Source organism: Lepidochelys kempii, chromosome 3, assembly GCF_965140285.1.
Source record: "Lepidochelys kempii isolate rLepKem1 chromosome 3, rLepKem1.hap1, whole genome shotgun sequence".
Lineage (NCBI taxonomy): Eukaryota > Metazoa > Chordata > Testudines > Cheloniidae > Lepidochelys > Lepidochelys kempii.
Window position 1 is genome coordinate 50,417,744 of NC_136382.1, and position 27,210 is coordinate 50,444,953.

At 40.7% G+C, this 27,210-nt stretch overlaps 1 protein-coding gene and 1 long non-coding RNA gene across 6 annotated transcripts in view; one reads left to right on the forward strand and one right to left on the reverse strand.

The window, feature by feature from the left end:
• KHDRBS2 (KH RNA binding domain containing, signal transduction associated 2) overlaps window positions 1-27,210 on the reverse strand; it is a 572,215-nt gene that overhangs the window by 323,393 nt on the left and 221,612 nt on the right. For 4 of the 5 annotated variants that reach the window (XM_073336336.1, XM_073336334.1, XM_073336332.1 and 1 more), the window contains one exon: window positions 20,758-20,874. The exons of the other annotated variant lie outside the window; for it this stretch is intronic. In XM_073336336.1, coding sequence (XP_073192437.1) covers window positions 20,758-20,874 — 117 coding nt within the window. The remainder of the gene's footprint in view (window positions 1-20,757; window positions 20,875-27,210) is intronic. 5 annotated transcript variants of the gene reach the window in all.
• LOC140908680 (uncharacterized) overlaps window positions 15,861-27,210 on the forward strand; it is a 32,848-nt gene continuing 21,498 nt past the window's right edge. The window contains exon 1 of the long non-coding RNA XR_012157951.1: window positions 15,861-15,996. This is a non-coding gene — a long non-coding RNA (uncharacterized LOC140908680). The remainder of the gene's footprint in view (window positions 15,997-27,210) is intronic.

Consider the following 27,210-nt stretch of genomic DNA (forward strand, 5'->3'; position numbering starts at 1 on the left):
ATGTGAAGTAGGAGAAGCCTAGGGCAACAGTATCTAGTTTTGGGACACTGCAGACCTTGTCTGCTGATTCTAGGGTTGCCGCAGTCAGAACCTGGGGTAATGGGTGGGCCTGGGTTCCCCTGCCAACCACTGGGGAAGAGGCACAGACCAGATAGTGGAGAAGACTGCCTAAGATGATCATCCAGTAGGACTTTGATACCCAGGAAGGGAAGAATTATAGTGACCTGGCCAGAGGGCCAAGTCACAGTGAGAGAGAGAGAGGTGGCAAGGCAGATGAATGAGTGGCTGAAGCGGGTGTCAGACATGAGTGGAGTTATTCCCCAGAGCAGCCAGGAGGAGGTGCCCCTAACTGGTGACCGTACCCCATGACAGTGGGGGTGCAGGAGTCTGCAGGCTGGTGAAGACACTGACAAGCAGGGCAAAGATAGAAGCAGGCCAGGGAATCTGCAAAGAGATTGAGGCTGGGACAGCAGAACCAGGGGGACACAGGGGGCTGAGGCATACACAATGGAAATATTATGGGGGCTGATCTATGTCTGCCCCCCACCCTCCTCAACCCCTGCTGATGCTCGAGCTCCCCCTGTGCCATTGGCGCCTTGGCACACACACCTGTCTTCAAACCTCAGGCCCACGTTCAGGGTAATCCTTGCAGAAACCAGCAAGGGAACAGGGGAGCTGTGGTGTATTCTCCATCACTAGTAATTTTAAAATCAAGATTAGATGTTTTCTAAATGATATGCTCTAGGAGTTATTTTGGGGAAGTTCTGTGGCCTGTGTTATGCTGGATGTCAGACTAGATGATAACTATGGTCTCTTCTGGCCTTGAGAATCTATCAAGGTGAGCTTCTCCGACCTCTGGATTGAAGGAAAATCCTCAGCTGCTTAAAACAGGGCCCCAGAGCTGGAACACGGAGGAGAGGATAGGCCTCGGTTTCCCTACCTCTTCCCAGATCAAGATGGGAAGCACAGGTGTCTAGAGCGAAAGAGGCCAAGAGCTATGTGTTCCAGACAGTGGCCTAGGGCCAGCTTGGTGGCCACTATACTTTGTGTTCTTTTATTTTGGACGTTTCTGTTAACTCTGCAAAAAGAGAAAGGAATGGACTGAGACGTGATCTGTCTGGAGGCCACAGAAGTAGCAAACCATTGTGGAATCAGGATGAACAAGGGGGCAACAGAGTGCTAGAACCCCACATCCCAACATAAGGGGCACTCTGATGGCAGTTGCACATCATAACAAGCATAGTAACTTCCCAGTTAGGCCAAAATTCAGTGAGGCATGTGTTTAAAGTTAAGAACATGCTTAAGTTTCATTTAGGTGCTTTGTGAGATCAAGGTCTAGGTGTTGGGGGAAAATTAAGAGTCTTAATCCCAAACAATCTCAGCTAGTTAAATAGGATTCTTTCTAGTAGGGTTTTTTTGGTGGGTGGGGGAGGGGTGGTGGGAAGAGGAGGGGAATGAGTAGATTGGCACCAGAGCAGGAAAAAAATAACTTAAAGGCAATACCAACTATGCCCCCAGGAACTGGGATTACATGGACATCAGCTGCACAAATACGGCACTGTGGCCATCAGGGGCTTTTCTTGCAGCCACAGCCTCCTGGCCTGTGACTTGGGGGGGCAGCACTCCCTCCTTGGTGCTCCTGGATGCACCATCTTGATGCTGGTTTCTGGGGCTGCCAGGAGGGGACATCTGGGGCACAACGCTGGAGGAGCAGGCAACCGGTGAGTTCCCCATCTTCCCAGGGGTAGCAGGGCTCAGGCTTTTGGGCTTCAGTCCTGGGGTGGCTGGGCGACAGGTTCTGGCCGCGGGGCTTTGGGTGCCAGATCCTGGCTCTGGCTATGCGGCGGCAGGCCGCAGGCTTCAGCCATGCGGCTTCGGGCTCCGTCCGCCAGCTGCAGGGCTTCAGGTTCCAGCCTCCTGCTGTTTCCCCTGGCCCCAGCTGCTTCCCCCGGACTCTCACCCTCCACCCCCCACCCCCATCCATGGCTAAATTTGTCCCCAGGCTTGCCAGGGCTGAGTAAGTCAATTGTGAACATTTGTATGTTGATACTTGTATGTTTGTTAACATCACATTTCACAACAGACTTATTGGCCAGCAATAAATAAATTACAATGATTTGAATGTGTATATATGCATATTTATTTGCTTTTGCTAAAGTTAATTAAGTATTATAAGGAAAAGTGTTAGGGCAGCAAACAGCGAGAGTTGGTAGCTGCACTTTGAGATCACCGAATAATTTGTCCTGAGAGCCCCTACTTTAGGAAGACAGAATGCTCTAAGACAGAGGTATTAAATAGACAATGCACTGCCCCATGGTAGGATGTCTTTGGCATGCAGCTTTGACCTTCTTGCTCACATGCATTTCCAAATTGTAAATAAAGGCAGTGGATTTACACCAGCTGAGGAACTAGCCTTATGTGTGGATAAAATATTATGCCAATAAAAAAAGAAGGTTTGGGGAAAAAAACTGATAAAAGTAGGATGAAAAATAAACATGGGCCCAAGTCTCAACACTGGGAACTAGATGTACATTTTGTTAAAGGCAGGGTGTCCTGCCCTGGGGTGATCAGCAATTTATGAAGAACAGGGCCAGCCACAACATTCCACTTGACCTGAGCTTCACAATTTTTTTGATTTAATAGTAGTACTAATATGTAGCTTTTGTAAAGCAGTTTGTAGGTATTAACTAATTAATGCTCACAACACCCTCAAAGGTACCAGGTAAGTATTCTTATAATCATTTTAACAATGGGAAATCCAAGGCCCAGGGAAATGAAGTCATTTTTCCAAAGCCATGAGGCAGGTCACCAACTGGACCAGGACTATAACTTGGGTTCCTACTGACTCCTATTTCTGAGTTCATACCAGACCTAAGGATTCAATTCAAGCCTATCTCCAGTAAAAATAATTGAAAAGAAAAAAACATATTTTCAAATATTGTCTGATTAGTGAAAAATATATTGCTTTTTTTTGCTAAAGTCATATTCAAAAGAATGGTTTCAGAGTAACAGCCGTGTTAGTCTGTATTCGCAAAAAAGAAAAGGAGTACTTGTGGCACCTTAGAGACTAACCAATTTATTAGAGCATAAGCTTTCGTGAGCTACAGCTCACTTCCTCAGATGCATATCGTGGAAACTGCAGCAGGCTTTATATATACACAGAGAATATGAAACAATACCTCCTCCCACCCCACTGTCCTGCTGGTAATAGCTTATCTAAAGTGATCATCAGGTGGGCCATTTCCAGCCCTGGATTTCACAATGTATGTAAAAGTAATACTTCTCTTCTTCAGGGAAGATGCAAGGAAGTTATTTTTTTTTCTAGTAATGTATGGCTACAAGCAGAAGTAAGAGACTGTGCACATTTTCTTTAAAACTGTTATTGAGAAACCACAAATTACTGCAGATTGCACCATAACTGTGCCAAGATGAAGTTATAGCTATAAGTTATATTGATTCTGGTTGGATATATGAAGAAGGGACACTACAGTACAACAGTAATCAATCAGAAAAATAATCTAGAGGCTAATCAATGTCCCTGAATAAGAGAACATTAATCCCCGATGGAGATATTATGAACACAATAATATCTACCTTAGCTATCTAAATTCTACTCACCAGCTTCTCCTATTATGTTTATCAAGGAATCGAATTTCAGAGGGCTCCAAAGAGCTGTTGTTTCAAGTCTGATTTTTTTCATTATTCTATTTAATTGTGTGCACTGTAATTTAATTTAATGCTATCTCTATTGTGGCAGTGCAAAATTTCTTGTAACAGTAACCCATTAAAGAATATTAAAAGTATTTATCATGGTCCTCAGGAGTACAGATAACATTATGCATGGAAAACTGGGATTTAACATAATTGCTGCAAATAATTCAAAACAGTCCTTTCTGTGTTTATCTATATGTAAAACAGCAAGAACAATAATCGTAAAACAAAACGCAGCAAGTTCAAAACTAGTCTTTATGGAGCCCCGTGCAGATAAATAAAATATTTTGGAATATAAATCACTAGTCTGCAGAAGTACAGATGGGAAAAGCCATCAGCAAGAAAGATCTACAGTCCCAAAACTGCTCTAAGTCATCAAGTTCAGATACCTATGCTTTCTCTGTCTCTTGGGTTTTTTTTCCTCTCTCTCTCCCTCTGATACTATTTCAGGCTTTTTTAAAAAAATAAAATAGAACTTATGACCTGCTCTAAAAACTCACATTGATTAGGCCTTTAGGGCTTGACCCTGCTCCTGTTCAAGTCAGTGGGAACAGTCACCACTGGATTGAATAGAGGTAAGAATTTAATGCTGGTAGGAGGAAACAGATTGACCATGGTAGACTTTAAAGCCAATGGTACGATGCTAGTTTACACCAGCTGAGAATCTGGCCCATCAGTTCCAAGTGGTCTGAAATTTGGAACAGCTTAGCACAGATCTGGATTTCAAAGCTCAAAATTCAGGAGAGTCTGAATCTGGCATTTTAATTCGCCCCACTGTGGGGCAAACTAGAGGAAAGTTGGATCTGGTTTATGCAGGGGCTCATCTCCAATTTAGAACTTATATGTCACTGTATATCGGATACATGTTGCTTTATTTATATATCTTGTGCTGTCAAACAAGGTTGACAACAAACAACAGAAGACCAGTGAAAATGCATGACTGTAAACATAGCCATGTGTTTCATGAAGCTCTTTTCAGGCCAACGTCTTACTGAGATGGAATTGTTACAGATAGGCAAAGCAAAAAATAAAGAGCATTTTACTCTCTAGAAAGCAACTATCACTTCAGAGCATCCTGACACTTCTTTGAGAACCTCCTTCTGCCCCACAAAATGCCTTCTTTGATGCTCCTTTAGAAACACTGTCTTGATAAGCACACACCATTCATTGAACCTAGCAGGACATTGTGTTAGTAAAGTCATGTTAGTAAAGAGTTGCACCACACTTATGCCTGCTGTTGGTTGACCCAATATGTTTTCCCTTCATTTCCTCTTTTTAAGAAGTCTAGACTCTCATGGAATAGACTTCCAGTGAAGCATGAATTCCTAACTCTTGCTCACTGGGCCAGGGATATCTAACATTATTATATCTTATTATCTGAATGTGACTGACCTGAGCTTTATCAAATATTGCCTCATCTGCACTGAGTACCACTATAATAACAAGAAAGGGAATGGTGGAGGAGACACAAAGGATTTTAATAACAGAGAAAGAAATATGTGCACTAAGGGGGAAGAAAAAAAATAAGAAAATAAGATAGAACACTAAAGTACTCATGCCTTACTGTGATAGATGCAATGAGTTCAATCTATTTAGCTGAACAAAGAGAAAGTTAAGGGGTGACTTGATTATGGGCTAGAATGCTACATGGGGAACAAATATTTGATGATGGGGTCTTCAGTCTAACAGAAAAAGGCATACAATGAGCCAATGGCTGGATACTAAAGCTAGACAAATTCAGACTGGAAATAAGATGTCAATTTTTAATAGTGAGAGTAATTATCCACTGGAACAATTTATCAAGAGTCATAGTGGATTCTCCAGCACTCACAATTTTTAAATCAAGATTGGATTTTTTCCCTAAAAGCTACATTCTAGGAATCATTTTGTGGAAGTTCTGTGACCTGTGTTATACAGGAGGTCAGACTAGATGATCACAATGGTTCCTTCTGGCCTTAGAATCTATGCATTCTATTTCTCACACTGGAAACTCCTTAGAGTTCCAGGAAAACCATAAAAGGCCATTCTTGAGGTATTTCATCAGTTTTTACTTAAAACAGAAAAAAACCCTGAAGAATCACCTCAGGACTTGGCCCCATGGAAGTAGTTTAATTTATCAGTATTAAAAAAGAAACCCAACAAGTAACCAGCCTTTTTTGGAAACAGCAATATGAGTCTCACATCTATACTGACAGAGCTGTGAAATATGAGAGTCTGTTCTAACATCAGATGCGAGGGAGGAGATGAAGACTTTTAATATCACCACTGTGTTGCACCAGTAATAAAATAGGGATCTTTCAGTGTCTGTTCAACGTCTGATGTAATTCTTTGAAGAGTGTCCCCTTAGAACGATGTAATTTTCTAAAGTACCAGCCCTCGAGTGTGTAATTCTTCAGAGAAGGTTCAGTTGCCCTCTTTGTTATTCAGTTTTGAAAATGCCATCATTAATAACATGGAAATATTATACTACTTCATGAATCAATTTAGCAGAAAATGTTTATAAAGTGGTGCAGAGGGCTTAATCCCTATGACACATATAGTGTCTAGCACTGCTCTCTCTCTCCCTCTCTCTCCCTCTGTGATATCTCTGTTGTTGAGTTCCCCCTCTCTGACTGTCACCTTTGCTCTTCCAGCACCACCCATCAGTCCACCTCCACCCTCTATCACTCAGACTTTTTGTGACTTCCAGTCCATCAGTGCTTGAACTTCTGCACCTAAACCAGACTGGTCTCCTTGTGTCGAAGCTAAATTGTCTCAACCTGTCTTTCTGACATCTCCTTATGGATGTTTAGTTGTTAGCTGAAGCTCAACATAGCTAAAACAGAGTTCCTAATCTCTTCTCCTCTCTCCCCCAAGTACTCCTTGCTACCTCCTTTCTTGATCATTGTGGACAACATCACCATCCTTGCCTGTCACTCAGGCCCTAAACCTGGGCATCATCTTAGACTCAGGTCTCTCTCTAGAATGTCATAGCCAGTCTGTTTATATCTTGTTGTTTTTTTATGCATGGCATCTCGAAGATATGGCCTTTCTATCCGTTCTCTGGCCTTGACATTAAAACCTAGCCCTGATCACATCCATTCAGAATGCTTCTGCAATGATCATTTTCCTAGCTGTTGCTTTGATCACGTCATCCCTCTCTTTGCATCTCTCCACTGCCCCCCTTCCCTAACACGTAGATAAACTGCTTATCTTCATTTTCTAGGCCCTTCATTAACTATTCCCACCCTATCATCTGTCATTTGCTTATAGAGATGTTGACTCTCACCTCTGATTGGGCCTATGATGTCAGCCTCAATAACTTATTAAATTTTCTCCCATGCTGTCCCTCCAGATAGGGAAGAGCTCCCCGTAAACATCTACAAAATGAACTCAGCATCCTCCTGCAAAACCCTCCTCAAAACTTGTTTCCCATGATGCTTACAAAACACTTCATAATGGTTAGTCTTCTGGTGTGCTCACACCACTGCCTATCATGCCGGCCAATAAAGTCGCTTTGTTTCCTTGTAGTCCTCTTTCTGTTAGTATCCACCTGGTAGATCTTGTCTAGTACTTAGACTGTAAACTCTTTAGGGAAGGAACTGTCTTTTTGTTCTGTGTTTTTACAGTACCTAGCATAATATAGCCCTGGTCCATGACGAGGGCTCCTAGACACTGTGGTAATACAGATAATAAATAATAATGATAATACCTTACTATCTCAGAGTTAATAGGCAAAAATCTACATTTTTCTTCTAAACTTCATCCTCCCACACAGTAAAATATATGGGTGGAATTTTGTGTCCACTGAAGCCAATGGTAATCATAAGCAACCATAAGAACAGCTATACTGGGTCAGACCAATGGTCCATCTAGCACAGCATTCTGTCTTCCGACAGTGGCCAATTCCAGGTGCTTCAAAGGCAGTAAACAGAACAGGGCAATTATCAGGTGATCCATCACCTGTTGGTCAATCCTTGCATTTGGCAGTAGAGGCTTAGGGACACCCAGAGCATGGTGTTGCATCCCTGACCATCTTGGCTAATATTCACTGATGGACCTATCCTTCATGAACTTATCTAAATCTTTTTTGAACCAGTTATAATTTTGGCCTTCATAACATCCCCATCAAAAAGTTCCACGGGTTTTCCACCAGTCCTTTCTGCTTGACAGGGAAAGATTAAAAAAAGTGAACATGGTTAGCCTTGAGAGAGGGGACCCGATAATATTCTACAAGTCTGATAAGGGCTGTTTATAAAGAGGACGGTGATCAATTGTTCTCCATGTCCACTGAAGGTAGAACAAGAAGTAATGGACTTAATCTGCAGCAAAAGAGATTTAGGTTAGATAGTAGGAAAAATCTTTCTAACTATAAGGGTAGATAAGCTTTGGCATAGGCATCCAAGCCAGGCTGTAGAATCCCCATATATGGAGGTTTTAAAGAACAGGTTGTACAAACACCTGTCAGGGGTGGTCTAGGTTTAGTTGGTCCTCCCTGAAGATGGGGGCCTGGCCTAGATGAACTCTCAAGGTCCCTGCCAGCTCTACATTTATGTGATTCTATGTTCAATCTGATAGCTTGGTGCCTAGCAACTGCACTGCCATGCTACTGCTCTGCTAGTGGTTCTTCTGTGTGTAGGGTCATCTCTATCCTTGGTGGAGTGGGAAGTATTTGATTCATTAGGTGAAATGAAATATTTTTACTCAGTTTGTCTCTTCTCTAATGAAAAGCCCCCATTTGTAATAAATTATTCAAACAGTACCTGAAACTGGAATAGGAAAGCAATTAAAAGTTAATTCAGTAACTGACAAAGACTTCACTCATGGACATGGAGCTTCCATAGTGAAATTCTATATTGCACTGCATGCTTATTCTCCAGTTTAAGAAAATAGTACTGGAGGGGGGGAGGGGTTGGGGGAGCAGCTTCCAAACAACTTGAAGAAAAAAAATACATGAATATTTATGAACACTGGGTGAAATGAATTAAAAAAAAATAAAGCGGACAAAATACAAATTAGAGCCAACAGAGTTTGTCTAATTAAAAGTAATTTATATTGAGGGGGCAATTAACCCAATGATATCCAGAGGATTTAACTCAAGTACTATAATTACCATTTAAACTAAAACGTATGAATGAGAGCTCACTGGCCTGCGTGACAAGTTCAATCTAAGTAATTACAGATTTACTTCCAAATCCTGTCCTTCTGAAGTAAAAATCATGGATCAAGTGAAAGATTTTGGAATATCTGTGAATACTACTAAGGTGCTGGGAGCTGTTTTGTAATTTAACTTTTTGCCCTCTGTATTTTGGCTATTTATTTATTTAGATTTAAAATTCTTCACAAAAGAATGCCTACCCAGAGTTCTGAACACCCTTGACATATATTTAAACACACAGTAAAAGAGATTATGGTTGTAAAATAACTTTGTCCTTCTGCTCTGCCGCTCATGAAAACCTACCATAAATTGCATGTGGGTGCTGGGTGGTGTTGGTTGTTACCCGGGGTTCTTTCAACCCAAAGCTCTTGGTAACTTTTACTCTGTGCGAGGTGGTGTCAGGAAATAAATCAGGGGAGACACAGCTGTCTGACCGACAGATAGCTGGCACAAACAGGACAACATAAGAGTGCTTTCACTTAAAGCTAAACTTTACTTAGTCTCAAGCACTTATACACATGTCCGCAACAGATTAGCTAAACCTGCTGACTTGGCTAATTTACAGCCTGCTGACTTGGCAGCTTTTAGCAATAAGCCATAGTGGTTTCAGGCACTTCACTGGTTTGCCAAAGTCTCTCCATACAGTTTCTCCTCCTTAAAGGTCACCTTTCACACAAGGGGGCCTTTACATGATCGCTGTCACACCTTTTCTGGATGCGCCAGAGTTGAGATCCAACGAAAGCTCAAGGCTCTCAGCCGAGACCGAGCAAATTATCTTCTTGTTGGCATCCCATACTTAGCATACCAGCATAGCAATTGACAAGCGATCACCTTAGCCTCCTTTCCCAGTTGAGGGAGGGGCAACAAGTTCAATATGTTCCTTACCCGGGGGTACAAGTGCCGGTGGCAGTAACCACTGACTCATCTGTTGGGGGACTTGCAATTGCCAGATTTTGCACCATATCCAGCATGTCATTAGGCTGGTAACAAAAAACACTACTATTTGGCACCCCAAGATTACTATGATGGGGTGTAGGGCCAAATTCAGGATACCTGTGCCAGTGGGGAACCATCCCAATAACACTTCCCACCAGTGGTGTGACAGGTTCTGGTCAATTCTTGCAAATACCAATTTAATTTCATTGGCATTATGATTCATGGTAACCATGACTCTGTACCCTTCCTGTTTTGCAGTATGTAATTGGTTCTGTCAATCAGGGTGTATAAGCAATGTTTGTAAAGCAGATAAATCCATTCCAAGGGGCACATGTTTTACAATAGAATACAAAGTATAAGATACTTTTAACTGACTATATTTAAATTTGGGTACATGAAATTCGAAATCACATCCCCTAATTGCTATGATATGACAGAAACATTTATAGCATAACTTCATTTGTCTGCCAATACCTCTATGTTAGTAGCATCCAGCACTCCAACTTCTAATCCACTTCCACCCAAAGCAGTTCAATACAATTCTTGGGAGCATTTTCTTTAGGTTAGCCACCCCTCCTGGCTGCCAGGCAAAATCCAATAGCTTTCAGTAGTTCACACTGAGACAGTATTAGGGCTGCTATACCGTCACTGGGCCTTTCTTTCCTTATATCCAATCTCATATAACACCCAGGTGCATTCAGCTGGGCTCGCATGCTGGAAGTTAACTAAGAAGTAAAAATTGGCAAGTCTTATTCTTTTAGTAACCCATATTTTTACATACCCTTTTTTCCCCTTGGTAATTTCACTTTGTGCTTTAAAAACTTTTTATGTCCATCCTTTTATTCCCACCAACAGATACACCTTGTGTGTCATGCATATTTTGCTTTTAAATGTGCCTTTACCACCTAAGGATGTTTCCCTGTTAACAGACTGGCATTTCTGAAATACAGTTAAAATGCTTGTTAATTCTTTTCTGCCTAATGTAGTATTTCCTTTCACAAATATCCTTGCTGACTGAATCATAGAATCATAGACTTTAAGGTCAGAAGGGTCCATTATGATCGTGTAGTCTGACCTCTTGCACAACACAGGCCACAGAATCACACCCACCCACTCCTGTAACAAACCCCAACCTATGTCTGAGCTACTGAAGTTCTCAAATCATGGTTTAAAGACTTCAAGGTGCAGAGAATCCTCCAGCAAGTGACGCATGCCCCACACTGCCAAGGAAGGCGAAAAACCCCCCAGGGCCTCTGTCAATCTGCCCTGGAGGAAAATTCCTTCCCGACCCTGTCTAACATCCCATCACAGGCCATTGGGCATATTTACCGCTAATAGTCAAAGATCAATTAATTGCCAAAATTAGTCTATCCCATCATACCATCCCCTCCATAAACTTATCAAACTTAGTCTTGAAGCCAGATGTGTCTTTTGCCTCCACTGCTCCCCTTGGAAGGCGGTTCCAGAATTTCATTCCTCTGATGGTTAGAAACCTTTGTCTAATTTCAAGTCTAAACTTCCTGATGGCCAGTTTATATCCATTTGTTCTTGTGTCCACATTGGTACTGAGCTTAAAAAATTCCTCTCCCACCCTGGTATTTATCCCACTGATATATTTATAGAGAGCAATCATATCTCCCCTCAGCTTTCTTTTGGTTAGGCTAACCAAGCCAAGCTCTTTGAGTCTCCTTTCATAAGACAGATTTTTCATTCCTTGGATCATCCTAGTAGCTCTTCTCTGTACCTGTTCTAGTTTGAATTCATCCTTCTTAAACATGGGAAACCAGAACTGCACACAATATTCCAGATGAGGTCTCACCAGTGCTTTGTATAACAGTACTAACACCTCCTTATCTCTACTGGCTTTCCTTTCTATAGGCAGGCCAGGTTTCAATGGCTCTTACCCTTTAAGGGTTTAGGGGAAATTATTCCACTATTCAGTTATTAAATTCATGAGGTGGTGTACCTCAGTTTTTCTTCTTATACAGCAGACCAAGTTTGTAATATTCTTTCTGCTGTGCTAAGCTTTAAGTGTATTCACAGGTAATAGCTGAGAAGTATCATTACCATATGACCTTAAAGGTTTGTTTTTTTAAAAAAATCATACACACTATCCATTGTTACAGGGGTACTTATTAACATTAAATGTATCCCAATATTTAATATTAACATCAAATCTATTAAAAACTTCAGATTTCAGCACTGCATACACACACAAAAAGAATATTTTTCCTACTTAGGGTTAACCTGTCCTTCTCTTATTTTTAGGTTTGACTTCTTTTTCCACCTTCCTCTATCAGTAAGGTAATTTGCATTTTCACAAACACTTTCTGGATTGCTTTTGGATCCAAAGCCATCAGCAGGTCAGAGACCCTTTCTTAAAAGGGGACACAATCAACTTCTACCTGAGTTTTGATTTCTTTTCACTTTCAACTTCTGCTTCCAAAACACACAGTGATCTGAAAAAGAAAACACAACCTACTCTGGCTCCCTTTAGAGCCCAAATAGGATTTTAGTTAAGTAGCATGTTTTGTTTGCCCCTTCTACAATATACACTGCACATGTCCTGGGAAAAATGCACATTCCTTTCATAGTTTAACTTCGATAACATTATATTAGCCATATCAATTTTTACATAAGGTGTAACAGTTTCTTTTGTGCTCACACAGTTTTCATGTACCTTTATCAAAGTGACAGTCTGATTACTCAGAGACACCTTAACGCTCAGTGTTTCTAATGTTGCTTCTTTTTTTTTGTGCACCTCACCCCTGCTGTTGCTCCAGAGGGGCAGTGTCTTTTTTAACTTCTTATACTACAGCTCTTATCTGCTATTTTGTTATCCCAAAAAAAAGATCCAGAATTTCTCCCCATTCTCCTGGGTTTGACAGCCCTGCTGCAGCCAGGACTTTGGTCTTTTAAAAATATATATTGAACTGTATAAAGCATTGAGGTACCTTAAGGGTTAAATGCTAAATACCAAAGCCAAACAACACTAGTCACCTTTGTCTGGCAAAAAAGTGTTTCTCAGTTTTGCAACTTTGAATGAAAGTTTCAGATGGCTTTTTAGTGGTGTTATTTAAAACCAAACCAAACCAAAAATTTATCTTAAACCCACAAAATAGAGTTTCACAAGCCAGGAGCGCCAGCCTTGGTCCCAAACACTCCACACATTTACACAATATATCTATACACACAGATACAAGCATACTCTTCTGCTTCACATCCCTTACACTGCTTTAATTTTTACACAGCTGTACATAGATTACATTGGTATATATCTGGGGTCAGGTAAGTTCCAGTAGAAACCCCTTTATGTTCTTTTGGCAAATTTGACTAAATTGTTCAGTCAAATGATTCAAAGCAGATTGTCTTTTTGCCTGGCTTATTTACAAACATTCCTTTGGAAAAGGGCCCATTTTTCCTTCAGAATGGCTGAAAAGAAACCAAGAATTCTTTTTCTATAACACTTTTTCTGTTAACATTTGTACAAGGTTCAACTGCTTAATTCCCTCCAGCCTCTGCAGAGTTAACTTCTCACTCTCTTTATCTGTTGCCTGCCTGCTTGTCTGGGCCTGATCCTGCTTTCTTCCCTGAACTGCCCCTTCCCATGGGCACAGGCTTTGTCCCACTAACCATTTCACAAGGAGGGTGGGCTCCTCAACTAACCCCCACCCCTCCTGGTCCCTTTTCTTTGTTCCCTTTCTCTCTTGTTGCTCTGGGGTGGTCATTCTGCCAGATAGGCAGCGACCCTTTCGGACAGAAGGCACAGGTACTTTGCTATTGTTTAATGTGTTAGGCTTTATCAGTTCAGTCCAAAAGCCCTTAGGCTGCCTGCAGTGTCTTCACTGAATTCCTTACCAGCACAAAATTCTCTGTTACTCACACATTCAAGGGCACCCACCTTTATCCAGTTCCTAGGACTCCAGGTAAAAAGCACCTAACTTTACCCCTCTGTGGGCTCTGGGCTCTACTCCTCCATGGGCTCCAGGCAAGTACCCATTCCCTGTGGACTCAGAGCAAACTCTCTTTCCCTGTGGAATCTTTTGTGGGTTTACAGGGTCTTTTACCAGTGAAAGAGCCTTACACAGTAATATACTACATAACCTCTATTTCTTAACAATCACCAAAACAGAATGCACACACATACAGTGCTCACCACTCCCAATAAGACAGATGGACTTTTCCAGATGGCCAGTCAGAATCAGGTCCATCTGGGGGACTCCAGTTTCTGCACGGTATCATTGGCAGAGTGTTAAGGTCTGGCAGCTCTGATTTTTGGGGCTGTGTCCTGGAGTTGGTTCCCTGTCTCTGGACATAATTTCTCCACTCAAGCAGGCAATCAGCTTGAGTTCTGAGTCCCACTAATGGAATGTATCCGTAAATTAACTCGTGAACTGCAACATGGGAATTTGTAGGGAGCGACCCCACCCTGCCGTCTTTTACCTCCTATTACAATGGACAAACTACAAACTTTGTACCATCCGTCTCCTTCCTCTCTACCAATCCTCGCTGGGGCCTCCAAATTCTTTTCGAATTCCCCGTACACTGGTGGCCTGTGATATGCAGGAGGTCAGACCAGATAATCTGGTGATTCCTTCTCGCTTTAAACTCTATGGCCACATTAATACTCACTCTTTCTTCCCTGCCCCTACACATTTTCTATTTTCATTTTGCCTTGTTCATCAAGTTTATTGTTAACCTGGGATGACAACCTGTCCCCTCTCACCAATCGTGTCCATCAGTATAAATAGCATTATCCAAAGTACAGTCATATTTCTGGGTAAAGACCATGATCCCCAAGGATCCCCAAGGATATTCTCACATGTTCCTGTGAAAGCTCATCCCAAACAACATTTATCAAAAATAAAAGATATTTTGATTTGGCTAAATATCACATAACTTGGGTGCTGGACTGTGCTTATTATTGTGAGCTTATTTGTACTCCTCTTATTATCATTATTTATTTGTTAAGCACCAATGATGTGCTCTAGACTACAAGACCAAATAAATGCAGTCCTTACTCCATGGAGCTTATGATTTCAAGTATATTCATCATCATTTACAAAATAAAAGGTTATGTAATAAAGCACTCAGTGAACATTCTAATGTTAGCATGGACATTTTAGTGTTCTCTCTGGCCCTAAAGAACTAGTGCTGTCTCCTTACCATATCAGACAGGAAACCTGACTGGGGAAATGTTAGATTTTGGTGCAGTTGGCTCCTAACCACCTTTTTCAATCATCTTACCCAAGAAGGGAGAGATGGAAGATGGGATGGTCATCAAGTAATTTTTACCAAATGATTGTCTCTTAAATACTGGCCAGACTATCACGTGTTTAAGCATTGTTTGCTACTCGTCCTCCCTGAGGGTAATGTATACAACTTGGTGAGTTCTGGACCAAGGAAGACCCTATAGCTTCCTATGCCATCCATTCACATCTGGAATCATTCATATCCATTTTGTTCTCTCACATATGCTGTTCTGAAACAGTTAAACAATATGAAGTATACTTATTTATACAAGATAATTATTATTAAAGGCTGTTACTCTATACATGAAAATGAAACCCGGGAAACATGGAAAGATCAGTCCAACCCAAAGATTGCACTCCGTTTCTCTTTCCCTTCCCTTCTGCAACACCCTGTGATGGGGGAAAGGATTTCTTCACTAGACTAACCCAAAAAGTAAAAGACCTGGCAGTTGTACGGGGAGATTTTGACAAACCAGTAAAGTGCCTGAAACCACTATGGCTTATTGCTAAAAGCAGGCAAGTCAGCAGGCCATAAAGTGGCCATGCAGCAAACTCAGTTTGATCAAGGCAGGAGGGGAGGGGGTTTTGAGTGTCACAGAAAGGGCAGCTTGACCCCCGCATCCTTCCTGATAAGAATTGTGTCGAAGTTGCTGATACTTGCATTTTAGAAGAGCAGACTGTGCCCCAGGAATGTCTATTGGGGTCTAAAGGCTGCAAACTCTGGAAAAACCCACACCTGGTTAATCAATAATCAGAAGGAGCCTCTTGCTTGCCCATTGGAACTGCTTGCTTAACAAGTTTTCTTTAAGCGACATGTCATTCGATTACTAATGTATAAATAAGGGGGAAAAGTTTGAGGTAGTGGGACTCTTCATGACTGGACTCTCTCTCTGGATACATCTTGTGTTCCCCACTGGCAGACGGGCTGCCGATGTCCCACTCGAGAGCCACACAGCTTAGGTAATTATCGAGGGTTGGGGGTGTTTTACTAACCTGTTGCAGACGTGGGTAAGTGCTTGAGACTAAGTAAAGTTTAGCTTTAAGTGAAAACATTCTTGTGTTGTCCTGTTTGTGCCAGCCATCAAACCGTGTCTCCCCTGATTTATTTCCTGACACCACCTTGCATAGAGTAAAAGTTACAAAGAACTGTGGGTTGAAAGAACCCTGGGGTAACAGCGGTGGCCAAAGGTCTCCCTGAATCCTCTAGAGGGAACCAGTCCTCTCTTCACACAGAATAGTTATTCCAACCCACAGGGGACACATCTGCAATTTGATAGAAAGGACTGGACTCAGCACAGGGGGTTGCAGTGTGTAGAAAATAGGGTCCTCACTTATTGAACACATGAAAATAACTTTATTTCCATGTAGAAGTGTATGCTTAAAAGCACATAATTGCTTGCTTTACATGCATTCTTTGCAGATTTAGCTCCTGAAAATAAAGTTTCAAGCAATTATTAACTTGGATATCATTGTAAATCATGTACAAACTTTATGTGGATTGATGTCCCTCAATTGATTCTATTCATAATCAAATTCCTCTTATCTACTGAGTTTTGTTTTCTTTCACAACCGTCTTCAATGAATTAGAAGAATGGGGGGAAGAACAAAAAGATGGGCAATTTAATATGACTTTGTTTAATCTCATCACTATCAGTTCTGATGAATGAATTTGCATGTGTATAATACTATACTACTATAGGAGTGACAAGCTATAATGCTATCATGTGAGTCAGCAAAATAATGAGAGTTCTCAGGATGGACAGCCTGTTATTTCAATCTGTCATAAGATATCATTGGAAACTGGCTGTTCTCTTATGATGAACACAATTCATACTGATCAGTGCTGCATCAATTGTGTTAGGTAACACCTTCTGTAGTCAATTTAAAAATATATGCTGTTATTTAAATACTAAACATTTTGAAATTCAATGATTTAGAGTAGAGTCAACATTAAAATCAGAGTTCTGGGTAACCAGTCTCAGAGAAAAGTGTTTCTAAAAGACAAACTTACCTCCTGTGTTTCCAGTGGTAATTGCAACTTCTTGTGTTAACTGGAGCTATTTTAGTCCAGAACTATGCTACTCTGTCGCCTTAGGCTCAGGGCCGGCTCTAGGTTTTTTGCCGCCCCAAGCTCTGAGAGCGCAACTGCTGCCCAAGCAAAAAAAAAAAAAAGAAAGAAAGAAAAAAAAGGCTGGCCGGAACGCCACTCCTGGAAATGTGCTGCCCCAAGCACATGCTTGCTTTGCTGGTGCCTAGAGCCAGTCCTGCTTAGGCTGCATCTATCACAGAAAATTGAACTGTTGCTAATTAAGCTGGTGGTATCAGTTTAATCACAAAAGTGCAGGATATCCACTTTTGCCATGCTGATCTGGGTAAAGGACTGTTGCCCATTAATGTTCTGCTATACTGTTCCCGTAGCATTGCCCTCTGGGTGCTTATCCCACAGTTCCCAGTACAACTTCTGCGGTACACAGGGTACATTTGAAGCTGCTCACATTCTTCATTTTGAGTTTGTCTTATTGCCTACTTTAAATGGATTTGTCCTGCATGAGGAGTCACACATATATTGTGTAGGGTAGGGGCTACCCTTCGAGGCAGTCTACCTGGTTGAGGTACAATGTTTTCTGATGCACTGGGGTTTTGCATGCCCACAGCAATACTCTACTACAGAGTGCAGTGTTTGTGCACAAACACCTCTAAGGACAGGGCAACACCCACAGGCTGATGAAGGAGCAGGATTTCTCCCTACCCACGCTTTCCAGTCCTTGCTACATGGTTGGTGATCATGTGGATGCAAAAAGCTTCTGTGGCATGATAAGACCACAGACACAGACGGAACGTCCAGCCAAAGCTTCTTAAGGCCCTAACTAGAGATTGATCTAGGTGGTGCTCAATCTGCAAGGAAGCTACATCCCTCTGGGATTTGCAACAGTGATGATGATGGCCCCTCCCCGTCTCATTTACTTTGGATAGTACCACTCTGGGCACTAGCCTTGTTATAGTCCTTGTGCCCTCTGAGTTCATGGGCTGTAACTGTGTAAAAGAGCTGGGGTGGAAAGGAAGAGCCTTCTTACTCAGGGCTAGGCACACTACAGTCCTTTGTTTGTAGCCTATGTTCATAATCAATTTCCAGATGTTATTCCCATCCTTCTTGGTATGTTTTCCTGCTTCTTATTCATTACTTCATTTGCATAAATCTCCCCACTGTCAAATCCTCCAATTTCTCATTCCTCCTCCATGCAAAATCCATAAAATTCTCTGACAACTCCATCATTTCAATATTTGTTTGTCATAGATGCTCATCCATTTGGAAAGAGCAAATCAGCAGATAAGTCCACTTGAAAATATGTGTCTAAGGACTTCAGAGCGGATACATTTTTCATCTTTTCCAACAGTCATATCACAAAAATTGTGTTCCCCGTTCTCTGATTCAGCCCAGCTGCAGCCAGCACAGGACTGGAGAAGACGAGGGCAAAGGCGGCTTTAATCTGGCCAGCCGCTTTACCTGATGAACAGCTGCCCAAAAACCCAATGGATTATTGTAACAGCCAGGGATCAGGCAGCAGCAGTGGCACCCAGGCTGTGCCATCTATTGCTAGGGACTGAGAGAAAGAGGTAGCATGCTTGGAGATTACCCTTGCCTGGGGAACCCTTGGGGAGTTTGTTAAGCCTTGTTCTCAGCAGCTATACCCAGAATCATGCAAAAAGTCAGAGACAAATCTAATGATAAATATTTAAGCTCAGTAAAAGTATGTTTTACTGCATAAAGGAAGCCAGTGGATGTTTTCCTCCAAGAAAGCTTGTTTGAAAATGGCAATTCCCCTCCCCTCCTTTTCTGTGTAGCAAGGCTTAGGCTATTGTTTCTGATCACACTAAAGTCCTTCCCCCCCTCAGTTTTCCAGGATCTATCTCTGGCACATCCTGTCTGAGAGAACTACTTTGGCTATACAGTCACCATTAGTTGTCCCCAATTTCCTCTCATTGGATCCTGGTTAGGGTGACCAGAAAGCAAACGTAAAAAATCAGGACAAGAGGTGGGGGTAATAGGTGCCTATATAAGGAAAAGCCCCCCAAATCGGGACTGTCCCTATAAAATTGGGACATCTGGTCACTCTAATCCTGGTAACAATGATTCATGTGTTTCAGGTAATTTTTTTTATCTTTATTCTAATTACTTGTGGATTTTGTTTTCAGTCATTATGAAAAGGTTAAATGGACAGTCACTTACAATGGCCTGTTTTATTAGAATTTTTTTTATCACTACCATACTTTGAAACATCGTTTCTTACTTCAGTCTCATGGAACTGAGTTTCCATGATGTCCATTCTCAATTCCAGAACATCTAAGGATTCTGTCTTGTTTTCCAAGGAGGAAGAGTACCTTGAATTCTGATTTTTCTGCAGTGCTCATAGAATCCAGCCCTCTGTGCTGTCTACTGCAGTTAGTAATGTCTAATATATCTTATATTGTCAGATCAGATTCATGAGACAGGATAGGTGAGGAGGCTGCCTGTTTATGTCCAAACACTTCCTGATCTAACAGGCCTTTCACACACCCCTTTTCAGGTCATTCCTGCTCTTGGCAATAATAATCTGAATGGGTAGCTGGGAAAGGAGCTGGCAGACACAATACAAATGTACATTATTGCCACTTCAGCAGCATATGCATTTACTGATCTGGAAAGCAATTTTTTTACAGTACCAGAAGTAGGTTCAAGGATTATAAAATATTCTACTTGTCAATAACTGAAAATAAACTCTTTGATGTAATCAAACCATAAAAAAAAGCCATAAAAACAAGATTGTCAAATAGATAAAGTCCTTCAGTGACCAATATCTTAAAGAAATCTGTGGCAAATTGATATTCATTTCATGTGGGAAATTTGGCTTTAAATTCTAGGGATAATATGATTCATAACAATAACATCGTATTGGATGGTTCATCTCCTTGTTTGCTCATTTGTTTAATTTTGCCAATGGTCTGATAATACCAATGTGACTGGTGATGTGGAAAAAAATGAGTCACCAAAACCAAATAATGTCACTCATAAAAACAGTAGAATGCTGGTTCATTTTTATTTTATCCTGGCCCTGTCATTTTAACTGCTGAAACAAATAGCACTGGTGACAGAGAGAGCCACTAAAATATATGTCAATGTAAAATATAGATCAGTGGAATGAACAGTTATTATTTGCTTGTCGAAGCAAGATCAGATGGTATGATGATAAGTTACGCTACAGTATACAGTCAGAGTTAAATAAATACATTCAGAGTTAAATAAAGTTGCTTTAGTTTTATAGGTTTCAGAGTCATCTTACAGAGGAGTGGCATGACAAAGTGGACATTCCAAACAGCAAGGATAAAACATGTGCTATACGGTGTGTTCCTTTCAGTGCTATTTAAAATTTTTCTTCCAGGATGTTGAAACTCTTTGTTTCAAATATGTCTTATCTAATTAATATTTAAAGAAGAAAAGGGCAACATTCCTAGACAAATATTAAACAGCATGGAGGACAAGAATAAAACTACACAAAGCACATTTACACATGTCCAAATTATAGCAGTAAGGTTCTCAAACAAACCATTGCCAGAAGAAGATAGATGTAAGAATAGTTTTTAATTAGTAAATTTTTAATGTAAATTAGCCTTTTAAGAGGAGTCCACTATATATAACTTTATGTACACTTAACATTATTTAAAATCAGAATTCATGTACAATACCTTAGCTTTATCCCTCATGGAACCTTTTCCCAGGATAGACATTTTTGCACCTGTCTCCTCCTGTAACCTCTTCAAGGAGTTTCCTCTTGGTCCAAGCAATTTCCCAACAAAATTGAACTAGAAAGTGAATAAAATATCTGTTTTTAGATAAAGATGAACTAAAGAAATGGTGTTCAGAATGTGCAATAAATATTGGTAAGCAAGTTACTGGAGAAGGAAAGGATAACATATTGGCTTCAGTAAACATATGTTTCTAAAAGGATAATTTTCCTTTCTTTTAAAAAATATGGTTTAGTTCTAGGGATTAAGTCCTGAGTATAAACAGGCTGTGTACCAAGGAGATTCATGGGGTTTGTGGGATAACTTAGGCATCCTCCTCTCTAGGCCTAAAGACAGCAGAAGTATTCATGATTCCTGTGTTCTTCCTGTGTGTATGTTTGTAGGGGAGAACAACCAAATGCTCATTGTAATCATAGATATACTGGAATCACTTCTATTACTCCCCTTCCCCATCTCCCAAACTCCATGGCTGTTTGGGCACAGGGAAACCTGTGGATCTGTGGACCTTTTCTCTGTTTTCGCCATGTTTGGGGTGCTCACTAGGGGGACAAAATTGCCCCCAAAACACAGTAATGTATGTGTGGGAAACTTCTTGAAGTTAGTGTACTGTACCCTGTGTATAACTTTTCACATAAAGAATCTGACACATCAGAAAAGGGCAGACAAATAAACAGTGACAAGTTTTTAAAGTGCTTGTACACAAATGCTAGAAGTTTGAATAATAAGATGGGTGAACACAGTGCCTTGTGTTAAAGGAGGATATTGATATGATAGGCATCACAGAAACCTGGTGGAGTGAGGATAATCAATGGGACACAATCATTCCAGAGTACAAAATATATCGGAAGGACAGAACACGTGGTGCGGGGGGTGGTGGTGAGCAGCACTGTATGTAAAAGAAAATGTAGAATCAAATGAAATAAAAATCTTAAATGAATCCACATGTTCCATAGAATCTCTATGGATAGTAATTCCATGCTCTAATAAGAATATAACAGTAGGGATCTATTATCGACCACCTGACCAGGATAGTGATAGTGATGATGAAATGCTAAGGGAGATTACAGAGGCTATCAAAATAAAGAACTCAATAATAGTGGGGGATTTCAATTATCCCCATATTGACTGGTACATGTCACCTCAAGATGAAATGCAAAGACAAAATTTCTCGATACTTTAAATGACTGCTTCTTGGAGCAGTTGGTACAGAACCCACAAGAGGAGAGGCAACTCTCGATCTAGTCCTGAGTGGAGCGCAGGATCTGGTCCAAGAGGTAACTCTAACAGGACCGCTTGGAAATAGTGACCATAATATAATAACATTTAACATTCTTGTGGTGGGAAGAACACCTCAACAGCCCAACACTGTGGCATTTAATTTCAGAAAGGGGAACTATGCAAAAATGAGGAGGTTAGTTAAACAGACATTAAAAGGTACAGTAACTAGAGCAAAATCCCTGCAAGCTGCATGGACACTTTTCAAAGACACCATAATAGAGGCTCAACTTAAATGTATACCCCCAAATTAAAAAACACAGTAAAAAAAACTAAAAAAGAGCCACTGTGGCTTAACAACTATGTAAAAGAAGCAGTGAGAGATAAAAAGGCATCTTTTAAAAAGTGGAAGTCAAATCCTAGTGAGGTAAATAGAAAGGAGCATAAATACTGCCAAATTAAATGTAAAAATGTAATAAGAAAAGCCAAAAAGGAGTTTGAAGAACAGCTAGCCAAAAACTCAAAAGGTAATAACAAAATGTTTTTTAAGTACATCAGCAGGAAGCAGAAGCAGTGGGGCTCCTGGACGATCGAGATACAAAAGGAGCACTTAAAGACGATAAAGTCATCACAGAGAAACTAAATGAATTCTTTGCTTCAGTCTTCATGGCTGAGGATGTTAGGGAGATTCCCAAACCGGAGGGAATCTTTTGTAGGTGACAAATCTGAGGAATTCTCACAGATTGAAGTGTCACTAGAGGAGGTTTTGGAATTAATTTAGAAACTTAACAGTAACAAGTCACCAGGACCAGATGGCATTCACCCAAGAGTTCTGAAAGAACTCAAATGTGAAATTGCGGAACTATTAACTATGGTTTTAACCTGTCCTTTAAATCAGCTACTGTACCCAATGACTGGAAGATAGCTAATGTAACGCCAATATTTAAGAAGGGCTCTAGAGGTGATCCTGGCAATTACAGACCAGTAAGTCTAACATCAGTACCAGGCAAATTAGTTGAAACAATAGTAAAGTATAAAATTGTCAGACACATAGAAGAACATAAATTGTTTCGCAAAAGTCAACATGGCTTCTGTAAAGGGAGATCATGTCTTACTAATCTATTAGAGTTCTTTGAGGGGGTCAACAAACATGTGGACAAGGGGGATCCCGTGGACATAGTGTACTTAGATTTCCAGAAAGCCTTTGACAAGGTCCCTTACCAAAGGCTCTTACGTAAATTAAGTTATCATGGGATAAGAGGGAAAATCCTTTCATGGGTTGAGAACTGGTTAAAACACAGGGAACAAAGGGTAGGAATAAATGGTAAATTTTCAGAATGGAGAGGGGTAACTTGTGGTGTTCCCCAAGGGTCAGTCCTAGGACAAATCCTATTGAACTTATTCATAAATGATCTGGAGAAAGGGGTAAACAGTGAAGTGGCAACGTTTGCAGATGATACTAAACTGCTCAAGATAGTTAAGACCAAAGCAGACTGTGAAGAACTTCAAAAAGATCTCACGAAACTAAGTGATTGGGCAACAAAATGGCAAACAAAATTTAATGTGGATAAATGTAAAGTAATGCACATTGGAAAAAATAACCCCAACTACACATACAATATGATGGGGGCTAATTTAGCTACAACTGATCAGGAGAAAGATCTTGCAGTCATCGTGGATAGTTCTCTGAAGACATCCACACAGTGTACAGTGGCAGTCAAAAAAGCAAATGGGATGTTAGGAATCATTAAAAAAGGGATAGAGAATAAGAAGGAGAATATCTTATTGCCCTTATATAAATCCATGGTATGCCCACATTTTGAATACTGCATACAGATGTGGTCCCCTCATCTCTACAAAGATATACTGGCATCAGAAAAGGGCAACTAAAATGATTAGGGGTTTGGAACGGGTCCCATATGAGGAGAGATTAAAGAGGCTAAGACTTTTCAGCTTGGAAAAAGGAGACTAAGGGGGGATATGATAGAGGTATATAAGATCTTGAGTGGTGTGGAGAAAGTGAATAAGGAAAAGTTATTTACTTGTTCCCATAATATAAGAACTAGGGGTCACCAAATGAAATTAATGTGTAGCAGGTTTAAAACAAATAAAAGGAAGTTCTTCTTCACTCAGTGCACAGTCAACCTGTGGAACTCCTTGCCTGAGGAGGTTGTGAAGGCTAGGAGTATAACAGGGTTTAAAAGAGAACTGGATAAATTCATGGAGGTTAAGTCCATTAATGGCTATTAGCCAGGATGGGTAAGGAATGGTGTCCCTAGCCTCTGTTTGTCAGAGGGTGGAGATGGATAGCAGGAGAGACATCACTTGATCATTACCTGTTAGGTTCACTCCCTCTGGGGCACCTGGCATTGGCCACTGTTGGTAGACAGGATACTGTGCTGGATGGACCTTTGGCGTGACCCAGTATGGCCATTCCTATGTTCTTTTCCTTAACGTGTTTTGTGTTAAATTCAGCGGACAAATGGCAGAATGCCTCAGCCAGTGGCATGTTAATAGCTGGTTGTAAATTGGTGAGACAAAAATATGCAAATGACAGGGCAGCCTGACTTGTATCACTCTGGTATTCTTCCATAGAACAAAAGGAATGTATCGTAATCTCACTTAAAGAATCAAGTGGTAGAACGGGCAGGGTTGGAAGGAATATGGGAAATACAGCATGACAAAAGGAAAGAGAAACTTAGTATATGCTGAGGTGGTCCAAATGACCCTCAGATGACTAATAAGATGATGTAAACATCTCACCATATGATGTATACTCAAATCTCAGAGCACAACAGAATTTAGCTTCACAAAATACCTAGGAGATAGGGCGTATTCTTGTCTCTATTTTACACAAGAGAAAAATGAGGCACAGATTAAGTGGTTTGCTCTACATCACAAGCTGTCTGTAGTCAACCCAAGTATAGAACCCAGGTAGCCTGAATCTCAGTCTTTTACTTTAACTATAGATCATGGATAGTTACACATAAGAGCATAAGAGGTACTTGTGTAAATCACACACTATGGATGAATTTCTTTATCAAAAATATAAAAGGGAGGTGTTTTCTCTTAATATATAATCACCAGCATCACAGCCAAATTAAACACTTATGGAAAAACTCTGCTGTCAGCTAAATCTGTATAGCTGATTTCAGCAGGGTTCACAGGTTTTACTGGAAGTAGAATTTGACCCCTAACATTAGTCACAGGAAACACATATATTGAACTTCCCCACAAAGATAGCTCAGAGGACTGACAGAAAAGCTACACCCTTGATTTGTTTTGAAAGTCCATTCACTAGTCTAAGACCCTCTGATTGTAATGTAGTATTGGACACAGAGGTACAATCCCGAAGGTTCAAACAAACCAGAGTGTATTACATATTACTCAGGAATCATAGTGCCTGGACTACACCCTGATCCAGATGGGTACACTTCTGGCCTGGAATGTGCCAATACCAGGTTTCTTAAAGGAACATTCCACTACACTGCTAGCAAACCACATCACTTAGCAAACCTGACAGACTGTCTCTCTTCTCAAGAGTTTGTTCAACAGTTGAGAGGTGCTCAAGCTGGCACTCCCGTGGGATATGGAAGAGAGGACTGGTACTCTTAACGAGGGACCTCAACTTTGGAATTCACTCTGCTGATTGGCCTGAAACAACCCTAATTGGTTGTTGACCTGTAGAGTATACTGCAAAGTCCAACTATTTGGGCAGGTACCTGGGGAGGTCTGAGGCTCTGGTGGGAGTGTGGAAATAAGGAAATTTCAGTTTATGGACTGGCTTTCTTTGTGAAGATTGTTGGCTTGCTGCCATTTGTGCCTTTGAGTTCCTTTTATATTTCTTTATTAAGGGGCCCTAGAGCCTGGGTTAGGTGTTCTTTTATTATGTTTCATGCTGAAATAAAAATAAAAATAAAACAAACATTGGTGACATAAGGAAGAAGGAATAGTAAGGACCTGGTTTCAAACCTAACACTGAAGTTTCTAGATATTGTTAAACAATATTTATCCATCAGACTATATCAGCTCCATTTCTGTGTAAATATGCATTCAGGAAACATACAGGTTTGTATTATGGTTTTCCAAGACACAGCCCTGCTTATGCTGTGTGTGAAGTCAAAGCACACAAGCTCAAGTCCCTGTAGCTATCCTATGCTGAGCACAATGGCAGGCAAGATGGCTGTGATGGTGTAACAGTGGGCACACAGAAGAGGTCCTTATACGGCCTTATACGGCCTTTGTGAGCACAGCATAAATGTCTCCTGTACTAGCTGCATCTCACAAGGCAGTACAGAAAGATAAGGTGTGACTATGCACTATTTCTCCCCTTTCAGGATATCTACTGGTGCTCAGGGAATTCAGTATGTGGTATAATGGCTGTCCTTGAACTGGTGCACAAGTAGGGGGGGGCACCCATGCAGGTCAGCCAAAATTTGGCCTTCTTTGTTGTCCGAATAGAAAGGAACTTCTGAGAAAAAGCATATAGATGATGACCATTTATATTTATGCACGTTATAAACTGTCTAATAATTACCTGGAAATGTTATAGCCTAAGGGACTGATCCTGCAGAGATGAGTTGTAGGCTCATAAAATATGTACATAGTGGATTTTACAGACTGGCATTACACTGCAAATAAGTATTAGGGCATGTTTAATTCCATCGACTATATGGTACCATGCAGGCAGATTTAATCCATGTCTTAGACACTCTCTTGAATCACGCATTATACAGTAAGCAATGTTTACAGTTAAATAACTTAATTGTTTTTAATGTGTGTTCCTTTGCCCCAAATTCCCAAATAGTCAAAGTACCATACCAGAAATTCTACTATACTGTTTTCAGTTTTTTGCAGCAGTCGAAAAAGCTAACAGAATGTTAGGTACAATTAGAAAAGTAATAGATAACAAGAAAATATCATAATGCCTCTATATAAACCCATCGTCTGCCCACATCTTGAATATTGTGTGCAGTTTTGGTTACCCCATCTCAAAAAAGATATATTAGAATTGGAAAAGGTACAGAGAAGGGCAACAAAAATGATTAGGAGTATGGAACAACCTCCATATGAGGAAAGATTAAAAAGAACTGGGACTGTACAGAGAGGATTAAAGGGAGATATGATAGAAGCCTAAAAAATCATGAATGGTGAGGAGCAATATAATAAGGAAGTATT